Below are 26258 nucleotides of genomic sequence, written 5' to 3' on the forward strand. Positions count from 1 at the left end.
ATATATTATTCGTACCACATGCACCCAGATTCTCTTGTAAATACGAGTCGTAGGGGACTTAAAGAGTTGGTAATTTGGGTAGATAGCGACGTACCACTTTGTCGAAGACGGGCGAATTATCATTGACATCCTCAATAGTGACTTTAAATGTACACACGTCATCCAGCTGCGGTCTTCCATTGTCAGTCGCGAGAACTGTGAGATAAGCTTCCTTTTCCCTGGCGGGTTCATCCCTATCAAGCATCTGGGTCGTCCTGATGAGACCCGTCTTATTGTTGATCTCAAATTTTAGTCTCTCATCTGGAGCGGTCACGAAGCTATACGTAATGGTACCTGAAAGTTAATATTCATCTTGGTTCCATTGCAATTTATCGCCCAAAATATTACACATTTTTTACTCTATCAATCTATAAATATAGCAAGATATTCCCATTTATTTTCGGCCGCTTCTGATCCCGATTCCGTTGTTACAACAACAAGATTATCGAACTGGTAATTAAAAAATAAGCTCGAATGCATGGCAGATGTGTCTGAAAACTTCTCTTTCGCTTATACCGATTCAAGGTAATAAAACTTTGAGCGGATGATAAAAGTTGGCTCTATTTAACTACGCGCATAATTTACAGCGACGTTTTTTTTATATACCACGATATATAGTTATACTTGATGATGTCGCGCGCTGTATACAATACCTCCTTCCTCCGGCGGATCTTTATCCTCGGCGTGTACCTGGATCACCACCGTGCCGGCCGGTTCCTCCTCCTTCACTACAGGCGCGTAATTCGAGCAATTGGAGAACACCGGCTTGTGGTTGTGATTCTCATCGAGCTGAAAGCGCAAGAGAAACGGACGGCTATTAGCGCGGATGTTAGCGGTGGGGAAAACGAGAGGGAAGATGAGCCCCCCCCCCCCCGAAAGATATGTCCGGGGGATTAATCGGTAAACTTGGCGAGCGGGGAAAGACTTTAGAGAACAAGGCGGCTCGATAAATCAAAGCGCCTTCTCATAAACCAAGCGCCATTAATCACCAGCATCGTGTCTATTATGTCGCGTTTCCTCGTGAAAGACCAAAGACCCAATAGCCTCGGGGAAGGGATACGAGTAGAGAGGAAAGGAGCGGAGTGGAAAGAAAAAACGGGGCGCCGTATATAACTAGGCGCCTCGTAATAATCATGCATATTGTTGTGATGTAGAACATGTGGCAAGGTTAGCGAAGTTGCACGATTTTGCAACAACGTTACACGCGGTCTGTTGCGTCTTACGATACGAGCCGTATTCATCATCAATTATTACTGCAGCTGCCCTCGTATAAGTTCCGCGCGTTACCATTTCATCGCGATTAAGGATCGATCCAACGGCGTTTAACATACGTAATGTATAGGATTGATCGACATCGTGTTTAACTTGGGACCAAGAATAAATAATTTATATACGATGACTGTAAAGTTCGTAATCGACGTACCCGGAAAAAAAAAAAAAAAAATTTATCTCAAACGTAATAATATACGTACATCATCCAGGGTTGGGAAGTAACGTGTTACTTGTAACGTCGTTACCGTTACAGTTATTTTTTTTTCGGTAACGATCGTTACTTTTTTCTGCTTGTAACGGTAACGGTAACGTCGTTACATTTTTATAGTAACGGTAACGAATTAGTCGTTACTTTTATCGTTATTTTTTGATTCTTTATTATCTTATATCTATTCGATAGATGTATTTCTTGAAAAATATTTTGTAGCCTTTTACCATAGACTGCATTCTGATAGTCACTGCCAATACTAAAAATCTAGAGTAACGTAAATTATAGATTTTACAATACTGATAGTGAATATTGGAACACACTCCTAATAATATCAATATTTCTCTTATCAATATTTAAAAACGATGTTTGATAAAAATTTTCGACGAAATTGAAATTTGTAAATTACAATTTAAACTCCTATAAAGATAAGTGTATTAAAAAATAAATATATTAACATGAAAAATTAGAATCATTAAATAAGTTTAATATGAAAAATGCTTGCTATATAGAGACTAATTTTTAATTGTAAGATTAATTGTAGATTATTACATTTAATATTGGATTATTATATAATTTTACAATCTAATAGCTTATTTTAGTATTACAGAAAACAAAAATATAACGAAAAAGTAGCGAATCGTTACTTTCCAAGCAACGGTAACGGTAACGGCGTCATTTTTTAAAATGAGTAACAAATAACGGTAACGAGTTACTTTTTACAAAAAAATAACGGTAAGGGTAACGCGTTACTTTTATAGAGTAACGTTCCCAACCCTGTATATATGTAATGTTAAGCTGGGATTTTCTTTTCGTCTGACTTCGATAAGCGCGCTCCAATTCGCGCTTAGCATGCTAAAGTACGTGGGTGATGCGCTTCCTAGATAGTTATCTCTTCGATGTAATTAAATGGTTGCGACATTAATATTCATTAATATTTTCTGTCCCACGGGATAACGATATTCCCAGGTAAACAGCATTTGGTAAGAAATATAATCCGCGTGTGCTCTCTTGATGTTGGGTTTGCTCGCGCGCAGCGAAACACGCCTCCAGCATCTGGCGAATCCATCAGACCGCTTAGAATTTTGCGCTTGCACTTTGTCTAGGTCATATGTTACCTCGATATAGCGCACCGGCGCCGCTTGCTCGCTCTCGTACTTTCCAGCCTCATTAACGATAAACAAGTTCGCCGTGTGTTTTAGCATATTAACCGCATTATGCTATTCGCGGCTGATTCGTATCGACTTATTCGAAGGAACGTCCCTCCGTTAATTGGAATTCGTAATCGCTTCATCAACGGGGATTGAGAGAAAATAACGAGAGAAAAATCTCTCGAATGAAAGAGCGGATTATTACGAGCGCACTGAAAAAAAAAAGATTGATTATAATTTATTATAATAATACAATCTTGGTCAAAGTTACCTAGAATCTTGGTGAAATAGTTTCAACTAATATATAAGTAATATGACAAAATAATCTGGTTAATAGGCTAATTTAATTGGCTCAATTAAACCTCTGTTTGAAACATTAGTAAAATTAGTTTTGTTACCAATCGTCTTGTTACTATTATTACAATTGATAATAATAACCAAAGACTCGTAACAATGCATTATTAAAAACGCATCTCATAAAGATTAAAAAAATTAAAAAGAAAAAGAAATAAACAGCTAAAAAAAACTCGAAATAAGGATAGAATAAAATAAAAAGATTGATTTGTTGCGTTTTGAGATTTGGAAATGTTAAAAATTTTAAATTTTCACTTTGATTCTGATTTTAAGTTTGATTATAATTTAGATTTTAATTTCAATTGAAATTAAGGTATATTTTGTTTTGAGATTTTTTTAATTTAATTTTTAATTTAATTTTGTCTCTATGTATTTATACTTTTGTTTTAATATTTTAATGTTCAATAACGTTTAGTAACGTGTTATTTTAATTTAATTGAATTTATTGTAAGAAAATGTAAGTAAGAGACAGGGAAAAAAAAAATATTGTAAAAAATAGGGGGAATAATATATAAAAGTGTAAAAATATAAAAATGCAAAGATGTTAACTGGAAGCCATCCTAAGCCACAAGGCAAGAATTATGAATGAATAAATAATAGAATAAACTAAATACACCTCACAAGATTTTCAATCAAAGTTTCGTTTTCAGTGTATCGCGTCGTCGAAAGCTGTTATTTCGATGAGAAGAATGGCAAGGCGAATTGCTATTGTGAATTAATTAACGACATTCTATTTAATATTGATGTAAATACGATACCTGAGTAATTTCGTAACGAGTATTGACAAACAACTGTAGACGCAGTGCTCGAATAAATGATCCCTTCTCTCGAGATACAATACTTTGTGCGTAGTTTTAAAGCAATGATACATGTAACGCGGTCGCGAGATACACTCTCGGCTCTGTTAATTAATATTAAAGGCGAAAAAGCTTTCGTAACCTGCGAATTGCTCACGGCAACGGTCTTTCCGCGACGATTAATATGGGCAAAAGACTAACGAGCTTCACAGCGATTACCATCTCCGATTTACGGTAGAAGCTTATACTGAGGAAAATGATGAAATTTGATTCTTTAAAGGGACCGAGAATATTAAACGTTGTTCCATTAATGTAATACCTATAAGAAAATTGTGTTATATTAATGATAGCAAAAAAAAAAAAAAAAAAAAAAATGGCTACGTAGCAGTAGCAGAATCTTATTATTCTTGCGTTTGACTTTTTATTCAAAAGTTTTACCACAATTAAATTGACGAGATATCTTCTATTGAAAATGGAAGATATCTTTGGAAAATATAATATATAAAAGATATAATGAGAGATTATTATATTTTATATTAAAAATGAAAAGATTGTAATGTAAAATGTTATAAATAAATAACAAGTTTTATTATAACAAAAAAATTAATCTTTGTACATCTCCAACTGTGCACTATTGGATTATTAATATAAATAATATCATCATATTTTTCTCTTGCCGTGCTATTTTTGGCGTATAAAATAAATTATTTCCCATTAATTTAATTTACGAACATTCAAATAATATTCAATGATGCGTGTGAAAATGTTACTGTTAATGATATGTAATAAATAATTCTTCAATTAGTTAAAAAGTCATTTATTACGCTTTACGCTCTGCAACTGTAGCGAATCTAATATATATAAAGAGGTTTAATTATTAAAATATATATATATATATATGATATTAATATCGTACAGAAAATTATATTGTGTGGAAGAGAATTACATTTTATAATAATTACGAGGAGCTTCGATGTTAGACCTAATCTAAGGTACATCACCAAGGTCTTAAACAACGTCAGTCCTCGATTATCGGCTCGTCGAAGCGACAATTTTCATTCGATTGCCATTTGTCCAAGTTTCACATATAAACGAATCATGCGCACGGGATTCTCCATTCGCGATTCGCGTTAAATATCCTACGCTTCGCCGAGCAAACTTCGGCGTAATGTCAAGGATTTACGAGCGATTCGTAAGCAAGTCTCAGGGGCTGCCAACCAAGCACTTCTCACGGAAGTGTCTCATCGTGAACGTATGGGCGCGAGTCTATTCATCGAATCGCGAATGATTTTGCCCGTCTGCAGCGAATTATTTATGCATGACGAACGAACGGATTGGGAGGCACGTCTCCTCAACGTTATCGATAAGACTGTTTATATTTTAACAGCGAAAAAAATATCACTTATTTTCCCACGCGATCTCCAATCAAACCATTTTGGTAAAATACGTTACACCGATCGAAATTTTTGTTCGCTAAGCAAAATTAAATTTGATTCTAATATTGTTTTATGTTGATACTTTTGGCAGTTCGGAGATTTTTTTTTTTTTTGCTTAACTAGAGCAAATGCGTAAATTAAAAATATAATCCAAATTACTTTATATTATCAGATTGTATAAGTTTTTATTGAAACAATCAATTGCAACGGAGAAATAAGACGTCGGAAAATCAAGTCCATCGCTTCGCGATCGCGGCTTTTTATAGATTCTATACATATTCAACGGGCAACAATAGACCCGCTCGTCGATGTCACGTAAAAAGGACTGACGCGCGCGCGCGATAAATATTTAATCGTTCGGAAGATTAGCGATGAGAGAGAAGGGACAAATCTATTATACACGCGGTGAAAGGATGGTTTATACGAGGATCTCGGTAGATCATTCTCGTAAAAGGAGTTGATGTCTGAGACAGAAGGAAAGGAGTGTAAATGGTACAGGGCCGCGTGGGAGAGGGACGATGAAAGGGAAGGATGAGAAATCGAATCGAGAAGCACTCACCGGTAATTCTTCCTCGCCCAGGAACTGCGATCTCACGTCCAGGTGTCTCGAGTGCCTCAATCTCATTGCAGTCGCTGTAACATAAAGAAAGAACGCAGGATGATGATATCGTTCATTTAGGATATTGCGCTCAATAGACACAAGTCGCTTAGAGCCTCTAATTCGAATCCAAGGATAACGCGTTACGAGTGACACCGAAAAGTTTCATCAAACATCAGGATTATGTGACGCTATTTAATACGTTTGAAAATACTATGATGCGAAAATACAAATATTCGTGTCCGCTTTTGCGTGCATTTCGAATAACGCAAACAGAGGGGAAAAAAAAATAGCTCGCTTGGCGAAAATATATTTAATAATATACATTGAAATATTTCTCTCAAATGTTGAATTCATCATATTTAAGATGAAGATTTCTCTTGCATTAAATGCTCCGCTTAATAATTATTTCAGCTCGCGTTTATTTCTCGACCTCTGTGTTTTGGACGTGCGTGAATTTTCTCTCTGGTACGCATTTTATATATAAGCGCGATTTAAAATATTAAGCGTTCCCTCGATACGCATTTTTACACGAGATTTAATTTTCGCGTAAAAATTTAACGATCATAAGAACACTCGTGTACTCAGAACGATGCAACGACATACGTATCCGAGAAGATTAATAAACTTTTGTAATATAGGATAATATTAATTAAATTTATAATTACCAAATACTATAACTAAATTAGAAATTGCAAATTATATATCTCGACGTGAAACCTTGCCATAAGAATCTTTATGCATCATTTTCTACAAGGGTATACTTATATTTTCTACGAACAAGAGCGAAGAATTCAAGTTTGAATTAACTGCTTATGCTACTTCAAAACTATTCACAAGTTAAACAAAATAGGCATTGCTAATATGGCATTAGAGTTTCTTCAAGTTAATGCACAAAGACACGAAGCCGGAAAGTACATCGAAGAAAATACAGGCTCCAAGAATATGCAAACGTATTATGTCGAGAGGCTCGTAGCAACTGTCATGTGTGTGTGTTGGGTTGAGCAAAAAATATTATCTTTGCGATTTTAAATAAAATTGTGTGCGTCTCATTAATATAGATTTTTTTTTTTAAATTGTTAAAATAATATTTTTTTACATACAATTCGTCTTCGATAAAATAAAAATACGGGCGAAAAAAAAAGAGAGGAACAGATCGGATTATCATCGTATTTATTTCGCGAAATATGTATTTATCGTCGACATTTTCAAATTAAACGGAAATGTTTCGCTCCCCTTTGTTACAATGCTTTCGACTTTCCAGCCACGTGACGGCGACGAAATTCTGTCATTCCTGCAGCTTGTGTCGTTCAGCCACACAATGCGGTTTACCTGCACTTAATGCGGGCTCTATCCCGAATTTTAAGTAAATTTCTGCCGTCGTGAAAGCGATACCACCAGAATTGCATAAAATTCAACCAGCCCACTCTCGGAACGCGCCGTCACTACGAAATACGGTGAAATGACAAAATAAATAAAACGCGACAAAATGAGAGGAAGCTAGAGAATATCTTCGACCATATATTCGCGCGGTGTTTTTTCCGAATCCATTCGCTTTCCTATTTTTTTTTTTTTTTTTTTTTTTTTTCTGTACGAGTTGCCGATTGATAAAAATGCCATATACATATAATCGATGCGATCGATCCGTTTGATATTAAATCGGTAAACAATTCTTGTACAGCCTGCTTAAAATACAATGTATTGTATAATGAGCGCATGATTATGCGCGAATCCTCGAATCGCTCTTGAAACTCGATATAATCGAATTGAAAATCACCCTCTCTTTGCATCACGTTCTGTCTCGAAGTCGTTTGGGATTATCCGCAATCTCGTCGACGTCACTCGAATTTATTATCACTCAAACTCAATCGAGCACACCAATCGTAACCACGAATCTATCTATCCTCTCAAACATTCAAATTGACACTTTAGCCATTATCTTGTTCCGCTCCAGTTGGAACATCTGTGTAGCAGAAACTATTTCTGTGTATTTCTCTACGCTATCCGCCGCGTGTTAAACATTATCAATTCTCTGTACGCCGATGATGCCCTTTCCCTTGGATATGTTCGAGGAAGAGAGCATCACTTGGACTAGTTCTTTCGCAGCTAGAGATCCATTAAAGAATTTATACGATTTACGCGGAACTTCGCGTATTAAAGGAAGATTTTTATCAAGTTCATCATTCTCGTTTTGTATTTTGCAACTTTTAATATTTAATGTCATAAAGTGGTTTGATCTTGTACAAAAAAATTATATGAAGAATGCAAACGCGAAATTACAATTTTTGCTCCACCGAATCTATTGATTACTTGCGGCAAAATAACTTATCGTATCGAAGTATGCGAAACACATAAATAAGAGATAAATATATATCTTTTTAATAGAAGACCACGTTGTGTGCCAAATTCCAGTATTTCATTGATGAATAAAAGTCATTACGAGAGTTGGTTCTTATATTAAATATTTTGAAAACGAAATGTAAGTCTCGACGGATCGTAGAAGAGTAGACGCACAGAATTAAGAAATATTCGCGATCATAAGTTCAACTTAAGAAAAAGCAGATGACACTAAATGTTAAGATAGTACGAGATAAGAGAAGTGACACGAGACCCATTCGTTCGCGAGAAAAAGATCCTTCCGCAAGAGAGAAAGAGAGAGATATACTTCGCGCAAGACTTACATTAGGAGGGAATTCGTGTCAGTCGTGCCCGTCCTATATTCCATTTTGCGCCCAAAGAAACTCGGCGACATTTATGTCACAGGCTGAAAACCAGGTATGTTATAGCGGATTACGGATGGAAGCCGCCGTATTCCGTATCAAAACCATTTATCGAAACTATCAGCGAGCGAGATTTATTGAATCCGACCGCACCTCGTTCCTCTCCTACCTCGATTTTTCCGGAGGTGACAACGCGCTCTCTAATCCGTAACAAAAAATAAAAAAAAAAACTCGCGAAAACTTGCATATAGCCGTTCGATCTCGTCGTACGAGTCGAATATTTTTTTATTTTTTTTTTTTTTACTCCGCAATGTCGAGCAAATGAGAAGTTGATCGCACACACACTCGCACTTTGACAATTGCTCTTCGATGATCCATCAATCGCACGCGCCACGCTAGATAGAAATTATGGGAGCGTTAGCTAGTTCAGTTAAGGATGTGTGCGTCATATATCGAAACGTCGACAAAAGCATGAAAATTTCCTTCTGTTCTACTATTTCTTCTGAATATCTGTGCAGAACCTGAGCGCAATTCTCTTAACGATTTGGATATTATTTAATTTTTAAGTTACTATTGATTCTTATGGAAAAACGTATATTGTAACATTTATTGACAAATTTGATAAGCAAGAAACATTGCCAAGAAAATAAAAATTTTCATATATATCAAGAAAACTCTAATAAATAGTTACAATATTTATTAAAAATTTGTAGAAAAACATTATCTGTCTTTTTCTCTCTTTCTGCAAATTACTCGTTTTTTTTTTCTTTTTGTTTATTGCAGTTGATTTCAGAAGATACTCGCGACCAAATGCTTTTGTCATAAATTAGGAAAGATATTATAATTACAACTATTTTCTTTTACGAAGATGTCAGAAACCATATTATTTTGTGATACATGAATTCTTTTTATAATTCAGATTTATTTATTTGATTTTTCAAACAGTATAAACGTAAGAAACATTTTTTTTTTTTAATTTTGACAATTTTTTGCTGCTATTGTAAAGCCATACAAATCCATAATACCCATGAATTCGCGAAACTATAATATATAGAGACTGGTGGAACGCGTGGAATATAATTAATTTACTGAAACGATAACAAATTTCTCGACGTATATGCTCGATGTATTTTAATTAGAAAAATTAGCAGAAATCCCGCGAACAGCGTATCGGTCTATTCATTTATCCTTCCGTACGTGATAATTATTTTGTCAAACCGATAGCATGAATAATTACATAAATACCAAACGTGTGAGATAAGCTTGAACCGATATAGAGTCGGTTTAATCCACGCTTATCGTCAGTGCTTTCAACAGCAATTTTCTTTTTTTTTTCTTCATTTTTTTTCGTCGCACCATAATACGTAAGCAACGATATCCGTTATATTAACTGCGAAAATTATTAATCCTCATTTCGCTAAGTGCACGACGCACGGAGAGCATATTTATATTTGTGCCGTTTAAGCAGCCTGCTGCCGGTTATTCCGTTAAAACCCAAATCTCGTTTCAGCGAAAACGTAGCGCCTAAACATAGTATACGCGCGGATAATCTTTATAATTTTTCGCACTATGCATTTATCTGCGCGATAAAACGCACCATTAACTTACACCTAATTGGGTTAAAAGATATTCCGAATTTATCGTCTTTTTCCGCTTATCGTACGACCGTTCGCAGCGCGCGTCGTCGCATCCCATAAATACGCCGGTTTCGCGTTATACATGCGCGCCATCGAATATTTGTCGGAGATAGGGGGGAGGGAAAAAAAAAAAGGAACTTATGAAAATGCGGGCTTTTTCGCGAGAGTCGAAAGTGGCGCGGCAAAACAGCGTGGATTTGCCGGTCGCGTCGTCGAAAACGAACGGGGGGATCGACCCCGGGGAGATGCCATTTCCGGCATTATCGTCGGCGCGGCGTTATCAGCGACGTCATCGGAAAAGCGTCAACTGTAAAAGGATTCGCATCGGCCCGGGAGCCGTTTCGCATTTTTCATATCTCGCTCGGGCGCGCGATATTTCCTGAAACGGGCGATAGGCCATCTCTCTGGACGATCTCTCTCGCCATCGCGCCACGATGGGGGGAGGACACGAGAAGCGAAATACGATTTTATTCCGATACTATCGACGCTCTCATTACCCGAAACGAAGCCAATTATACTTCCATTCTTTTCTCTTTTTTTATTTTCCAGCGTAATCGCGCGCCGCCGTTATGCGATCGTTCGTTGAGCGCGCGTGTCCCGATTTCCTGGCGAATTTAACGAGGAATTAAAACTCGTCTCGCCCATGCACGCTGTGAAATATGGTTATATAAACAAAAAAGAAAAGAAAAACTTTCGCGATGAGGTGCGCCGGAAATCTTTAAATTTTTGTGCGATACATCTTGGTGATTGTTTGCCACGTAATTATTGAATCAATTAGCTTTTCACGTGCAACATACGATTACAAGAAGCGACCAGATCAGAAGGACATATTGTGAAATTGGGACCTCGCCGTCCCCATTTCTGGAAAGTGTTTTATTTAATAACCCATCCGGGTTATTGTCAAAGTTGCACGACGGCACTCTAGGAAAGGAACGGAATAGGAAAGCGATAAGCATGCTCATTTAGATTAGATCAGTGATTGCTCTTCCGCATTATGTAATTTTTTTTTATTTTTTTAATTAAAACCTTACGAAAAAAATGTATCATACACAAAGAGGATGTATAAAATGTTAATAAATAAATAAGTGAGCAAATTAAGTTGCGCGTATTTTTTACGAAATTTCACGATTTTCGAGAGAAAGGTAGTTAATGATATATTTCAATATTTAACGATCGTGCAAACTCGGCATGCATTTCCACGTGCCCGAGTTATGTCACGAGATTTGACGTATCGTTTCATACGCGCGATTCGATTTCGAGCAAATCCTCGGGGGTGCTTGAATCCTGTATTTTTTTCCGCGAGGTTACATAGAGCAAGACTATAGAGCGATATCCTCAACGCTGTCATTCAAATGTGTCTACTCAAATCTTGTTAAAAAATTCCACGAAAATTTCCCGATCTTGTAGGTATTTTTAGGTAAAGAGAATATTTTAAAGATTTTTCGTACAATTTCCGAAAACAAGTTTTTTTTTTACTGTAACGCGTTTTCTAGTGTTTTTCGCTGATACGAATGAAAAATACAAAGCCACTTAAGTTTCAAGTGCTAGATTTAAAAATGTGCTTAAAAAAAAAACTGAATAGTTTTTCGTTAAAATAAACATTTTTCATTTGTATGACACTTTCATTTTTTCTCACTAAAAATTAAAATAACGAATATGTACGAGTATGCTCATTTATATTTTTAAGACAATGAATAGACAAACAGATATAGATATATAATATAGGTATTTATAATATATTTTGAACATTTTAATTTACAAGACTGCCTACAGTATAAAAGGAAAATTATTTTAAAATTATTTTTATTAAAGAGAGAATTTTTTTTTCCCGAATCTCAATAAAATTCCCTGATTTCTTTAGGTAGAAAAAAATTTCCTGAGAATTTCAGGTTTTTCATGTTTTTCCAGGCAGTAGACATTCTGTCACTGCCGAGAGACGAGGCGGCAAGTTGAATTAATTTGTTGAAAGATTGGTCGCGCGGATGTGGGTGCGGCAATATGTGCTTACCACCGTTCACCGGAGGTTTATCTAACGAGAGGATTATCGATAACCGGGTCATCGCACGTACTAACAATGTAACTAACAACGAGTAACACGCAGTGACACGCGTACGATACTCGCACGCACTCGTCTCGATTTATAACACGATGCAGGATCGTTGAGAGAAATAACAATTTTAGTCGGTACAGCGTAAAAAATATATATATATATATATATGCTAGCTGTCGTAATCTAGAATGACAGTTAACAGCTGATCGATCGCGTGATAATCGAAGAGGCTGTGTTACATTACGCAGGTTTTAGGAGGGGGGAAAAAATATATTCCAAAAGTTTCGGAAGCTTGTAAATTACTAGTCACTCCTCCCTGGTGAATAATATCGATCTTCATGCCGCGTGACTGTTGGTTCGTACAAGTAACACTATAAAAGATATAATGTATCGCGGCACGATAGCGGTATATAATTGTGCTTTATTCTATAGGGAAATTCGATACGCGCGAACACGTTACGGCGATCCTCAGTGCCTCAGTTTCGATCATGCATCTTTGCCGTCGATGCATCGTGTATGTACGAGCAGCTTTCGCGCAATGGATGATTATAGATGACGTCAATACTGGCGAAAGGGGTATAAAAGGCGAGGCGATGCGGTACATATGCACGTACGTATTACGTAAGATGTGAAATATCGCGGGCGGGCGGACACGGGCAGACACCCGGATACACCTGACTGCGGGCGTACGTACCATCTCGTGGGTGCATTATGGACCGTAAGTGCATTCCGTATCGATAATCGAAGCTAAACCAGGCCTCACACGCGCGCAAGTTACACGCGACCGTGAGAGAGGGAGAAACCGCGGCACTATTTCTGCACCACCTTTCCACCCTCTAACCGGTGACCGCTTGACGTTCGCTCTCGTTTGTTCGTTCCTGTATGCGTGTGTGTATGCATGTTATGAATTACTGTCGTCGCGCTTAACTCAATTAAACCAACTTGTCGTGCTACCTTACCTCCCTAAGCTCCCCCCGAATTATTCTCGCGTTCATTTGCGCCGTCGTATGTTGCAGTTTTGATATCTCTCGAATATCGGCGATCGATATCGATCTTTAGCCGCTTAATTAATTATTGCGCTTCATCATCCTCTTTCGAGGCTATTCTGGTTTTTATTCCTACACAGTTATATCTCGAGTTCTTTGAAATAAAATAATATTCGTATATACAGGCTGTCTCAGACCAACCGCACCACCTGCTAATAGCAGATTCTTAAGATCAGCTTGAGATGATTTTTCCTCGGCAAAAATGTCGAGGCATCACTAATTTTCGTATTGTAAGCGACTCAAAAAGAAAGACTTTTTGCAAATAAAATTTATAGATTTAAAACTACATTCTTTAATTAATTTCAGATAGTTTATTTTAAAAGAGAGAGAGAGAGAGACAGAATTTTAATTTAAGGCTCACAAGGAAACCTCGCGAACCCGAAAATTCTGATTTTGATAGAACTTTGCAAATATGTAGGCAGGGTCAATAAATAAATTCAGAAATTTCCAGTTGTGATCCAAAAACGATTCTAAGGGGTGAAAAAACCCCTCATATGTACAACAGTTTTTTGCTTTTGTCGATATATCTCCAAAATTATTCGAGATATCAAAAAATGTTTTATATAAAAGTTTCATGGTAAAAACGGCTCTTTAACCATATTAATAAAAATTTGAAAAAATAATTCTTTAAAAAAAAATTAATGTGATTAAATAGAGCTGTTTTTATCATGAAACTTTTGCATAAACGTTTTTGGGCCGCAACTGAAAATTTCTAAATTCATCTATCGACCCCTTCTACATGTCTATGAAGTTTCATCAAAACCAGCATTTTCCATTTAGCAAGGTCCCCTTGTTAGTTACAAATATATACAATGGAAAAATTGAAAACTTGCAAAAAATAATGATCTCTCAATATTTTCGCTAAAAAAAAAATCATCTCCAAATGATCTCAAGAATCTGTTATTAGCAGATGGTGATTAATTTTCAATACTATAGCTCTTTGAATAAATTAATTTAATATTGATGCGAAATTACATATCCCCGATACGTATTTTTGATTTATTTTTAGCCTTGATTTTTAAAAATGACACAGTTTCAAAAATATGAACTGCTTCGGAAAATGTTACAATAAAAATGACGTAACTTTTCGATGTCGAGAACATATGTTCTCACGAAAAAATCAAGAGTCCGCTACAAAAGAATCTACAGAAATTTAAGGGCTCGCTAAATCTAAAGTTCGCAAAAAAAAGAGAGAGAGAGAGAAAGAGAGAGAGAGAGAGAAAAAAATCACGGAATTTATCGCCTGTTGAGCGAAGCGAAAATGATCATTAAATTGTTGAGATTTCGAGTCGTGAATTCGCGCAAATAAATTCGCGAAACTCTACTCGCGCGGGTGTCGGCGGGTGAGAAATATAATACGTGTCATGGACAAGGTACGAAGACATTGTCCTAAAATTGCTGCATCGTTAGAAGTTTACGAGCTACCGCGATACTCGAAGTATACAGCTCCAAATCCGCTCGTCATCAAATCTGGCTGGCAACAGTGACAACTGACATCTTGCTACTCGTAAAAAGATATACGCGCGTGCATTCGCCCAGCTATTCAACAACTGATGAGAAACTTCTTTATGCGATATGTGAGAGAGCGATGAAACAATATTGTGTGTACTTAAATAACTTATGAAATCTACGAAATGTCTAAAATTTCACCGTGTATCTAAATCTGATAAGGAATTATCCTCCAACAATCGATTCTCTTCGATTAAACGAAACTTTAGCGAATAAAATGCTACATTTGATGAAACTCGGTCAGCTTTTAATTAACAAACAAACAAACAAACAAACAAAATTCGCAGAGAATTTTTCGAGATATTATTATAAGCAATGTGTGTGGAATATTTTTTATATCTTTAAAGATGACAGATCGCGCGATAGAAAAATCTCATCGGTGAATTTTCGTCAAATTAGTACTCGCAAGTTGTTTCAGGCTCCTTTCGTAGAACACTGTATGTTGTTACATAAGCAAGGAGATAAACGTGGCTAACATTTAGTAGAACATACGACGACAAATCGCGGGACGAGCGTCGAAATCACAGGGCGCGCTTACACGTCGTAACGACCACGACGTGCACATTACTGTCAAGCTTATAATTTATTACAAACCGCATGCGCCGACGACTCTATCTCATTTATGAGCTGAAAATGTGTGTTACTGGTGCGGACGCATTTTCCACACGCGCGCCCGGTTATGGGAGTATAACGCGCGTAATGGTGCTCCCTCATAAAAGCGCGGATTTAAAGTCGTCGCTTTTGTAGCCTCGATAAAGCGCGAGCATGCAGAAATGTGTATTACGTACACGTGGACATGAAAAGGCCGTAACGATTCGATTGACATCCGTGAAGATGATTGACATTGAGTTCACGGTGCTCGATTATCGCTCGAGTGTGCAGGAAAATTACAAAAACGGATTGATCTCTTATCGAATATATATTAATTAAAACTTTAATTAGAACTCTAAGAAAATAATCGTGACTGAATATGCACACACATTTTTTCGAAAATTGATTCCAAATAAATTCTCCTTCGAGAATCCGCGTTGCCGCGACGATAAAGCGATAAATGCAACGATTGTATTATAGGATATATAGCTTCGCGTTTTCGTAGAATGAGTTTATTGTGGCTATGAAATAAACTAACGATAATATTTGTTGCGTCGCGCAAATGCTGCGTATTCCCACAATTTCCGTCTCGTGTATTAATTTTGAGAATGAGCAACGCAAATAGTCGAGATGTCAAGAAACGTGATCGAGCTTTACTCTCGCGTTGAATTAAAAAACAAATTAAATAATTGATGAAATAATTTTTATTTCATTTACTCTACGATATTTTTGTGGCTTAGAATAAAAGAAAATTGAATTTTAAATGATAATTCCTTTTAGAAGAATAAAATGGGAACACCCAGAGATAATTGTATCATTTAAAAATAAATGATCCACAATCAGGGTATCTACTCAAATCTTGTAAAAAAATTCCTTAACAATTCCCTGATCTATCAGATATTTTTGCTCAAAAATTCAGGTATAGAAAATATTTTAAATATTTGTTGGTGCAATTTCCTAAAATAAGTTTTTTTTTTTATTATGTGCGTTTTTTAATTTTTTTCATTCATACGAAGGAAAAATACAAAGCCACTTAAAACTTAAGTGGCTTTGTATTTTTCCTTCGTATGAATGAAAAAAATTAAAAAACGCACATAATAAAAAAAAACTTATTTTAGGAAATTGCACCAACAACTTAAGTTTTAAGTGGCTTTATATATTTACAAATATGTTGGGGAAAAAAAAAACTGAATAACTTTTGTTAAGATAAAAATTTTTTAACTTGTATAACATTTCATTTATTATAACTAAAAATTAAGACAAAGAAAATGTATTGCATATTCAATATTTTGTCAAGACATTGAATATATATATATATATATATATATATATATATATATATATAATATATATAATATATTTTAAACGCATAATTCTCACAACTTGGCTTATCAACAGATTGTCTACCGCTTACAGTATAAGAGCAAAATTATCAGAGATTTTTTTTTTTTTTTTATTCCATGAGTCCCCATAAAATTCCACGAGAATTACCTGATCTCTCCAGGTACAAAAAAATTTCCATGTTTTTGCAAGGAGTAGATACAACAATGGTTTTATAAGTAAAAATACATGTCCAAAAATAGGCATTCCAGAAAACGTTTGAATCATAGACACGAGGAGAAAGAGAGAGAGAGAGAGAGAGAGAGAGAGAGAGAGAGAGAGAAAGAGAGACACTATGGAGATCACGGCTGGAACGCTTTTGTGTCGTCGGATGAAATTTTAGCTTCGCGTGACCCGTCGTGTCACGACACTACCTCTCATCGCTCCCTCTCACGTGCACTCCCCTTTTTCTACGTCATCCTCCCCATCTGTGGTGTTCTCGTGTGTCGTAAAAAATAGTGGAGCAGTGGAGCGCCTCTACCGTCGTCGTCATCGTCGTCGTCGTCGTCGTCGCGTGTGCGGTTATCGTTATCAACGGTCGCGCTGCGCATCCTACCGCTCGGATGTGAATATAGAACACCTCGGTACATAGAATAATCAACCCAACACACCCCGATCCTGCACCCCTTACAGGCACGTGCACACGCCCGTATAATACCTATACATTTTTCGAATATACAGCCGTAATGAACCCGTTAATTCACCCGCGTTGCGGTGAACTTGGATAAAGTATCGCGCGACGAAGAATGTTCGATCTTTTCCGCCGGAGATGGCAATAAATACTTAAACCTACGAGATATACGTAGGAAATGGCGAAAGCAGAAATTTCCGGTTATACATATGATACGGTGCTATGGAGAGCCAGTCACGTGGAATTTTACGACAGAATAACCCGACAGAGACTTTCAGTTCTTTTCTCCCCAAACGTGTATTTTTCACCGGATTTTCTGACGTCGCGTCAATCTATATATCGATATACAATAAATGCGAGATTGACAAACTTCTTACTCCTTCACAATGTTTGAGATTAATTTTCTACGAAAATTGTACGTCGTAAAAACGGTAACGCGTGAAAATCCGAGGATTCGTCAATTTTATTCGCGAATACTTTGCCAGGCAAAAAAAAAAGATTAAGAAAATATCGCGCGTCCGTTTGATTTCTGTACAATAATAACTATTAAGAATGTATGTCAAAACATTGACAAAAGCATGATGAATTTCGTAGACTGTTCTACTATTTCTTCTAAATGTCTATGCAAAACCCGAGCACAATTCTTTTAACGGTTTGGAAATTATTTAAATTTATAATTACTATTGACTTTTTTATGAAAAATCACGTATTGCAGTACCTATTGACAAATTGATTTGACAAAGAAAAAAGAAAAAACGTTGCCAATAAAATAAAAATTTTCACATATATTAAGGAAACTCTCTAATAAATATTTGTGCAAAACTTGATTTAGATCCACCACTTCCTTGTTTAAAATTATTTATTAAAAAATGTAGAAAAATATTATCTTTCTCTCTTTCTGCAAATTACTCGTTTCTTTTATTCCTTGCAATTGACTTTTGGAGGTATTTACGATCAGAATTTTTTCTTTAATTCTTTTTATAATCCGAATTTATTTATTTGATTTCTCAAACAATATAAACGTAAGAAATGTTTTTTTTTTAATTTTGTTTTTTGCTATTATTGTATATAGTGAAAACATCCTTAAAATCTTTTCTCCTAACACTCTGTGTTAGAAAGCACTTTAAATTAATTATAACGTTAGCGGAAAGAAATCATCCCCCTATATTCCACGATTGTCTTACAGTGCTTGCCTTAAACGATCTTGATTTCGAACGAATCTTCCGATATTTCGTATACGAAGAATAGAGAACTCGTTTTCTTGATCGATACTCGGACATAAAATTACGCGGTTACGCGTACACGAGAGAACAAAGATTCTCATTCATGGGATAGCCGGGCGAGACGAATCCGAAGGCTAACTACGTTGGTTCGACGATAGTCGTACGATTAATTAAATATTTCCGAGTGGACGCGATTATCGCGCGAGTGCAAAGACCCCATCGTCAACTCCATTCGAAACGTATTAACGGAGCATTGTACGTTGAATGACAGTCCATAGAAAGAGATACAGGAGGGAGAGCCGGACGAGGCTCATGCGCTCGATATATATATATATCCTCCCTTTCTCTCCCTCCTCCGGAATTGTTTTCTTCTCCAAGTCTATTGTCCGTCGCGGCTCATTGTCATTTTCATGCCGGTTTAGAAGGATTTAACGCGCAAATATCTCGATTTCTCTTCTCTCGCAAGTTGTGTGTTTCTTCGCGCCGACGTGTTACTTCCGGAATCTCGCGCCGCTCGCGATGCTCGAAATATTGCGTCGAATCTTCGAAACGGAAGGGAACACGCTCGATCGGCTTGCGTGGCAACAACTCTCCGCGATACAGATTCCAGGGCATTGTTATCCTGCTACGATGTATTGTCTATTGTACGCGAGCATTGTTGTCGTCGAATCCCCAATACAGTAGGACTAACGTTGAATGGCCTTTTCTATAACGAGGGTCCATCCTTTTCCGCGATAGACGTAGAAACGATATATCTTGACGTTGGCGCCGAAATCGTTTAGGATAAAGACCCTCGCGCGAGAAATCCGCGTTTTCGATGCTTCTCGATGCTCGATAAGACTTTCGATAGCGGCAACGAGGGTGGAAGCGCCGCTTAATTTCGTGATGGCCGGCAGTTACACCTGAGTTATCGTCTACTTACAATAGAAACGTAAATCACGCGAATCTCCTATGAGTTACGTAAACGTGAAATTCCTTAGGAAATCTTCTATTGCATTTATTTTCCAATCTTTTTTCCGCTTGACGTAAACGATATGAGTTTTAACAGAAATTTGCGCTACTTGAATCAGAAGAATCAAATTTTTTATATTGCCGCTTACACGATGGTATTTAATCTTGTAATTTCGCGTTCTTTATTTATTCATTTCTATGGCAACGTTGCTATTTATTTTGCACCTTGTCATAAAGATTACTTATATAATTCTCGTTAACAAAATATTCTATAAAGAATAACTAAATTATTAAATATGTTATAACTAAATTAATAAATATGTTATAATTAAATTTCTATAAATAATAACTTAATCTTAATATTCAATTATAACATAATTTTTATTCTTATTTACTTAACTGTAATATGTAATTAATGTACAATTCTAGTTGTGCTCAAGACAAATTTAATATTTACTCGTATCTATATCTTCTCATATATCGAAATCACTCTCTCCATACCTGTCATGATTCTTAAGTGACAACGTCGTCGAACTCGGTCTCTGATGTCCCGACTTTATCGAGCAAAGCTTATTTATAGAAACTCGGTCCACATAGTGCATTCTACTTACATTACCGTAAGCGTTACGAAAATTACTTGCAGAGGCGAGGAGTACAAAAATGGGTAAAAAGCATATTTTCGTTTCTGATAGAAAGAGTTAAATAATAAAACGGTATATAAAAGATATTTAAAGTCTTGCGAGATTAGTTCGAGAGAGAGAGAGAAAGAATTCATATTTCGAGAAAAATCGGATTCCGAACATCTCGACTACTGCTGAATAAGTGCTATTGTGCTATTAATTTAATCATTATTATTGTTTATAATAATGATTGTGATTAAATATCGTTAATAAATACAACATTATTCAATCCATCGCGTTTTTTACAAATACAAAAATTAATGTCAATTCGAAAAAAAAAAAAAAAAAAAAACGTAACGCAAACCACAATTTAATATTAAAATTGCGCTGAAATTTTAAATCAATCGCAAAAATCTCACTTTACACATGTGGACACTGTATAAATAAAAATTCACCGCCATTGCATCGATAAATGATAATCATATCAAATTCATATCATTTCGCACGTATGATTTTAATTACGATAATTATCGATAGCTCACATCCACGAAAGAGATTTCATTTGCGGCATTAACAATGCCGATAATTATGTATCTCGATTAAATTCTCGTTGATTTCATTTAAAGTTGAGTCCCAACATACAATAGATTGGGAACAATTTCACACATAAATACCCGAAATGTCGTATTGCTTTCTACAATTAGTAAACACGTAGATGATTTTTAATCAAATGTCGTTTCTTTTTCTTCTTCTTCTTTTTTTTTACGATCTGAAAATGTTTTTTCTTTTCCACATTAATAACGTTTAATTAATGACGGTGTGATTTTATGCATTTTGAAGTCTCCGATAATTTTTACACGCAACTATCTGAAATTTCCTCACATCGTATTTCTGTATCGCTCGCATAACATTCGATAAAGTTTTGATACACGACGTCGCATTAAATTTGGAACTATCTGATTTTAAAGTAGACAACGATTTAGCCTTTATACTGAAGCCACGTAATATAATCGTCATGCATATTTCACAGTGTGGCTGTGATAAAAGCAGTCTCTCTGACAGCTAAGTATATAAGAGCCCGACACGCTTCCGTGAAACATAGATACGAGAGATGCAGTTCTGGAGATTAATTCTATCTTTTTATTATTGTAAGCCCTTTTCTGAATGATTAAAATTTTTTCTAAAAGTTTTTCTTCATCTATTAATGATATAAAGTGAAAAGCATAATCAATTTATTATTAAACACCTACTTGTCCATTATTAGATAATTAGAATGAAATTGTCTCGAAATAATTTCGCGAATGAAATGTCAAGCAAAATCACTCGTCATCGTGTGTCATCTCATATCTCTATTTCTACTTAAATATGCATTAAGCATTTATCGTATCCCGACGTGATGTTTGCATTCATTACTCGTAATACTTGTATATAATACATACATGTATAACATAAATCGCGCTCGTTTATTTTTCTTTAATTGTTCGTAAGTAATTTTACAGCAATTAATAATGCAATAATTCTTAACAAATACTTTGAAAAATTAATGAACTAACGATGAGAAAAACGATGACAAAAGCGAGAGAAGTGAGAATTGAAAATTCAAAGCATCTCATTACAATTTGAAGCAAAAATGACATTAAAAATAAAATAAAATAAAACTCTTTTTCCATTCTCGTTTTTGCTATTTTTTCTATTAATAAATTGATAATCGCTTTTTCTCATTTATATACTTTGTCGATTGCAAAATGTGAGTTAATAAATTAATAATAATTAGGCAATTATGTGTATTAATTCTACATTAAATGTACATTAATTTGTTCGATTAATTGCCGAATGAGCCAGAAATATTTTCTGATAATTACTAAATGTATAAACCTTTTAATTAAATATAATGTCAATAGCATGTAGCAATAATGATCTTTAAAAAGGCGTTTATTGTGTTTTGTTTCTTCAGCAGCCCTCTTCTGATGACAAATTGGGGCAAATTGTCGAAAGGCAAACGATACCTCGTTATAAATATCTCGTTTTAACAAGAACCGATAACATAATTGAAAAAAATCGACGATAAATTATGGTAGGAAACGCGGCGACAGATTTATAACGAAATGTTAAATTTAGATTCTCGAGCTTAATCGATTGTCGATCGAGCAAAGGAAGCCCCGTTATAACTTGACACGTAATTACATGTATAAATACATTAATAATGTCCGCAGAAATACTTATATATGCCAGAAATCAGAATGTCAGAAATCATCTAAATTAAAAATCTAATTATTTTAGCGGCGTATCAATAATTTCTATCCCATGTGTGTCACGATAATCATACTTTATAAATACAAACTGAGTGGAGAGAAAACCCCCGAAAAAAAAAGGAAGCACGTCATAACTTTGTATTTATTTTATTTCTAAATAAATCGATCTGTGAAATAATTTTTCTGTTGTTTGTGTTAAATTTATGTATCATATATATATATATATAGCCACAACTAAATCAAACAAATTTTAATTACATAAATTCATTTCATAGAGAATTATACTTGCAATCAATTTATTTGTAATTCATAAATATATATATTTAAATGCTATTATTTATTTATTTAAATAGAAAAAAAACGTCTTTTTAATACAATAATGCAGAATTAATTATATACCAATCGATCTATCAATTTAGTCCATTAATTAATAAAAAATTGATTTAGACAAAAACAAGCGAATTTGCGACTGTAATGGATAAAAATCTTCGACACATCTGCTGTGGCGTTGTTCATCATAATGACATATAATGATAATATATCGTTGTAAAGTCCGATTTAAAATAAGCCATGGATTTCTGGTTCGCGTGATTTTAAAACTCGTTATTCCACACACACATATATGTATATAAATACACATATGCTCGCGCGTTTTTCTTCGCCATGCGAGGAGATCATCCTATCGATAAAGAACAGGTTTTAGCTCCGCGAACCTGCAAATAAACGTAACTGCGGATTGAAAACAAGAAGCAAGAGCGTAATCAGTATCCGCTCGGCGGCATCGATGTATTTTCTCATACCGAAGAAATAACTCTTGGATGAAATATCGATTGTGTGCACGGTATTGCGGCATATTGAAATCCGATAGGTTACACTATCGCATAGAAATCGAATCGACGAAAATTAAAGTCTTGCAAATTAATCAGTTTTGGATATCATACGGATATCGCGAAGAAAGAGAAAAAAAAAGTGATGGCTAAAATAGACTCGCGTTGCTGGCAATTAGCAAGGCTTGGTTATCCGATTTACGGAGAAGAATGATCCATCATCTCGCTCACGATACAGAGGTATTCAAGATTTTTCCACGACGTAAAAGAAATGGGACACTTGTTGCTAAGAGAAAAAGCCGGCTTTGCAATTTCTTCGTACGCTGGCTCCTCAGAATTTTTCATCTATCGCGATTTCTTGCGTCAAGTCCACCCGAGAGATGAGTCGAGAAAGAGAGCCGGGTTGCGTGTCATCACTCGAACCTGCCAAATTGCCGTTCTATCTACCTTTTGTAGGGGCAAGTTACGGGACGGCTATATCCGTTTCATCGTCCGGGAGCGTCACGCGAATGACTCTCCACGCCTCGTGACATTATATCGATTGGCCATGTAAGAAAATCTCTCGTGATCTTCTCGATCGAAGCGACGAAAGTTGTCATGAATACGTAACGATCGTATAATCGCGATTACGTTTTGCCGAAATTATACACGATCGGTTTCTCATACAATATTACGTCGTCAATTGTCAGCCGTTGCCGCAGAAATTTCCACGGGTGGCCGCTAATCATCTTTCGCATGGCGCCCGATTGAATCGTCACAAAGGCAAAGGGATCGATAGTGCACACTCCGTTATGACGGACAATTTTGGCAACGTGAATAACGGCAGTGTTACTTGGCTAGGATGACGGAGTATCGAAAATGGAAAAAAAAAAAAAAACCGAGAGTCAGATATCAATAACTTAAAGAACTCGTTAAAGAAACGTGATCACAATAAATGAATCATCCGATCTAACGTGTTCTCATTATAAATTTAAAATCTGAAAAATTCAAGACACCGATTCAAAATAATTCAATTCTTAATAATCGAGTTAAAAATCTTTTATCGAAACTTATTGTTATCAAAAACGTGTTATAGATCATTTCTTCGCGAGCTGTCATGCCTAAAATGTTTTGCTACTTTAAGGGGACATACCCGTTTGAACTTTCAAAAAAATGATACATTTTCTAGATTTTTTTGCAGCGCGACGATTTGACAATAACTTTTTTTTTTATAATATTAATACAATATTATTAAGTACATAAATAAAAATTTTCAGTTAAAAAAAATTTTTTTTTAAAGTTATGCAAATATTTGCAGAGCTCCTCCAATTTTAGGTGGTTGAACGGTGTGCATGAAAACGTTCGTTCATCAAATCCGAAATAAAAAATACAAGCTTTTTTTTTATTAATAGCCACCTATTATTCAAGTGTTTTTTTTTAAAGTTTCGTTTTAAAAAAAAATCCGTCTTTTTTTGTTTATAACAAAAAAATCGGAAATCAGATTTAAAAAAAAGCTTCGTTAACAGAATCGTTGCGGAATCTTATTAAAAAGTCGCATGCAAAATTTGAAGCCAATCCATAGAACATAGCCCGAATTTTCACGCACACCGTGTATAAAAATATAAATCTGCAAATATTCGCATAACTCGCAAAAAAAAAAAAAACTGAAAATTTTTATTTAAGTACTAAATAATATTGTATTAATATCATAAAAAAAATAAAAAGTTTTTATCAATTCATTGCGCTGCAAGAAAATCTAGAAAATATACTCATTTCTCGAAAGTTCAAACGGGTATGTCCCCTTGACAGAACCCATTTTAAAAAAGTAATCAAAATATGAATCATTCGATCTAACGTGTCCCCATTACAAATTCGCAATTTCTGAAATATTCAAGACATTGATTGAAAATAATTCTATTCTTAATAATTAAGTTAACAATCTTTTCTCGAAGCTTATTTTCATTAGTATGTATCATAGATCATTTTTTTTTTTTTTGCGGACTGTCGTGTTTGAAGCGTTTTTCTATTTTAATGAATCTCAGAAAAGTTTTGTCTGTCGGATATTAAAACGCGTTTGAGGAAAATGAAGAGCGTTTCTCCGTGACAATTGGAGAATCGCCTCGAGTTATAACGAAAAATTGATATCGACCTTGTCGGGGCTCCGCGAAATACAGCCGCATCAAAGAACCCCATTCACCGCATTGTACCCTATAGGCAGAAAGGAAGGGAACTATCCAGCAACGGTATCAATATTACTACCACGAACCTACCTCATGGATCGCAGCGAATCGAAACAAACTTTGGTCCAAACTCGCGGCACTTGGCGCCGCGCGGCTACACTATCTGATTTCGATATTGAAATTAATATCCCGCGTGAACCGCCAGCCCCCCGTGTGCGCCGACGAGATATACGAGAACGCGACGGGGGGAGAGATGCCATTTGAGGGCTGATACACGGGAAAACGTGTTCGCCCACATACAGGACATGCATTTCGCTGCGGGTGAAAAAGTAATCGCGAAAAGAATCTCGCTCTCTATCCGTACGATACGAGTTGTCCCACATATACGAATGTATATTTATAAATTATGTGCATCGACATTTGAGTACGTTGAGTACATTTTTCATCGCACGCATCAGATTAAGAATGACCATTCTGCAGCAACGTCATTAAAATCTGATTGTGCGCAGCTTCTCCAACATTATATATAATATAATAACGCTTAAATATTTAGAACAAGTACGCTTAGAAGTGTCCTAATTTAGAGATTTCGATCGATCGTGTAATGTAAAATAAAAAAGACGACGAAAAATCGAGCACACATTGATTATTCGTTACGTCAATAGAAGAAATCAAAGTGCGTTCGATAAAATCACATAAAATGTCTTGTTTTTTTTAACAGAGAGTTCGCTTCGTCGGGCAATCAAAATATTCAGCTCCGCGCGCGCATCGAAAAGTTTTATCGGATACAAAATTCTTATACGCAAC

General features: G+C 35.6%; 1 protein-coding gene across 3 annotated transcripts in view; it reads right to left on the reverse strand.

The window, feature by feature from the left end:
• Positions 1–26258, reverse strand: part of Shg (E-cadherin shotgun) — a 134610-nt gene that overhangs the window by 10210 nt on the left and 98142 nt on the right. For all 3 annotated transcript variants that reach the window (XM_070314379.1, XM_070314378.1, XM_070314380.1), the window contains 3 exons: positions 5817–5890; positions 693–828; positions 95–333 (listed from right to left, as the gene is read on the reverse strand). In XM_070314379.1, coding sequence (XP_070170480.1) covers positions 95–333; positions 693–828; positions 5817–5890 — 449 coding nt within the window. The remainder of the gene's footprint in view (positions 1–94; positions 334–692; positions 829–5816; positions 5891–26258) is intronic.

Source organism: Polyergus mexicanus, unplaced genomic scaffold (genome assembly GCF_030449975.1).
Source record: "Polyergus mexicanus isolate NDT 795.1 unplaced genomic scaffold, iyPolMexi1.0 SCAF_27, whole genome shotgun sequence".
NCBI classification, from domain to species: Eukaryota; Metazoa; Arthropoda; class Insecta; order Hymenoptera; family Formicidae; genus Polyergus; species Polyergus mexicanus.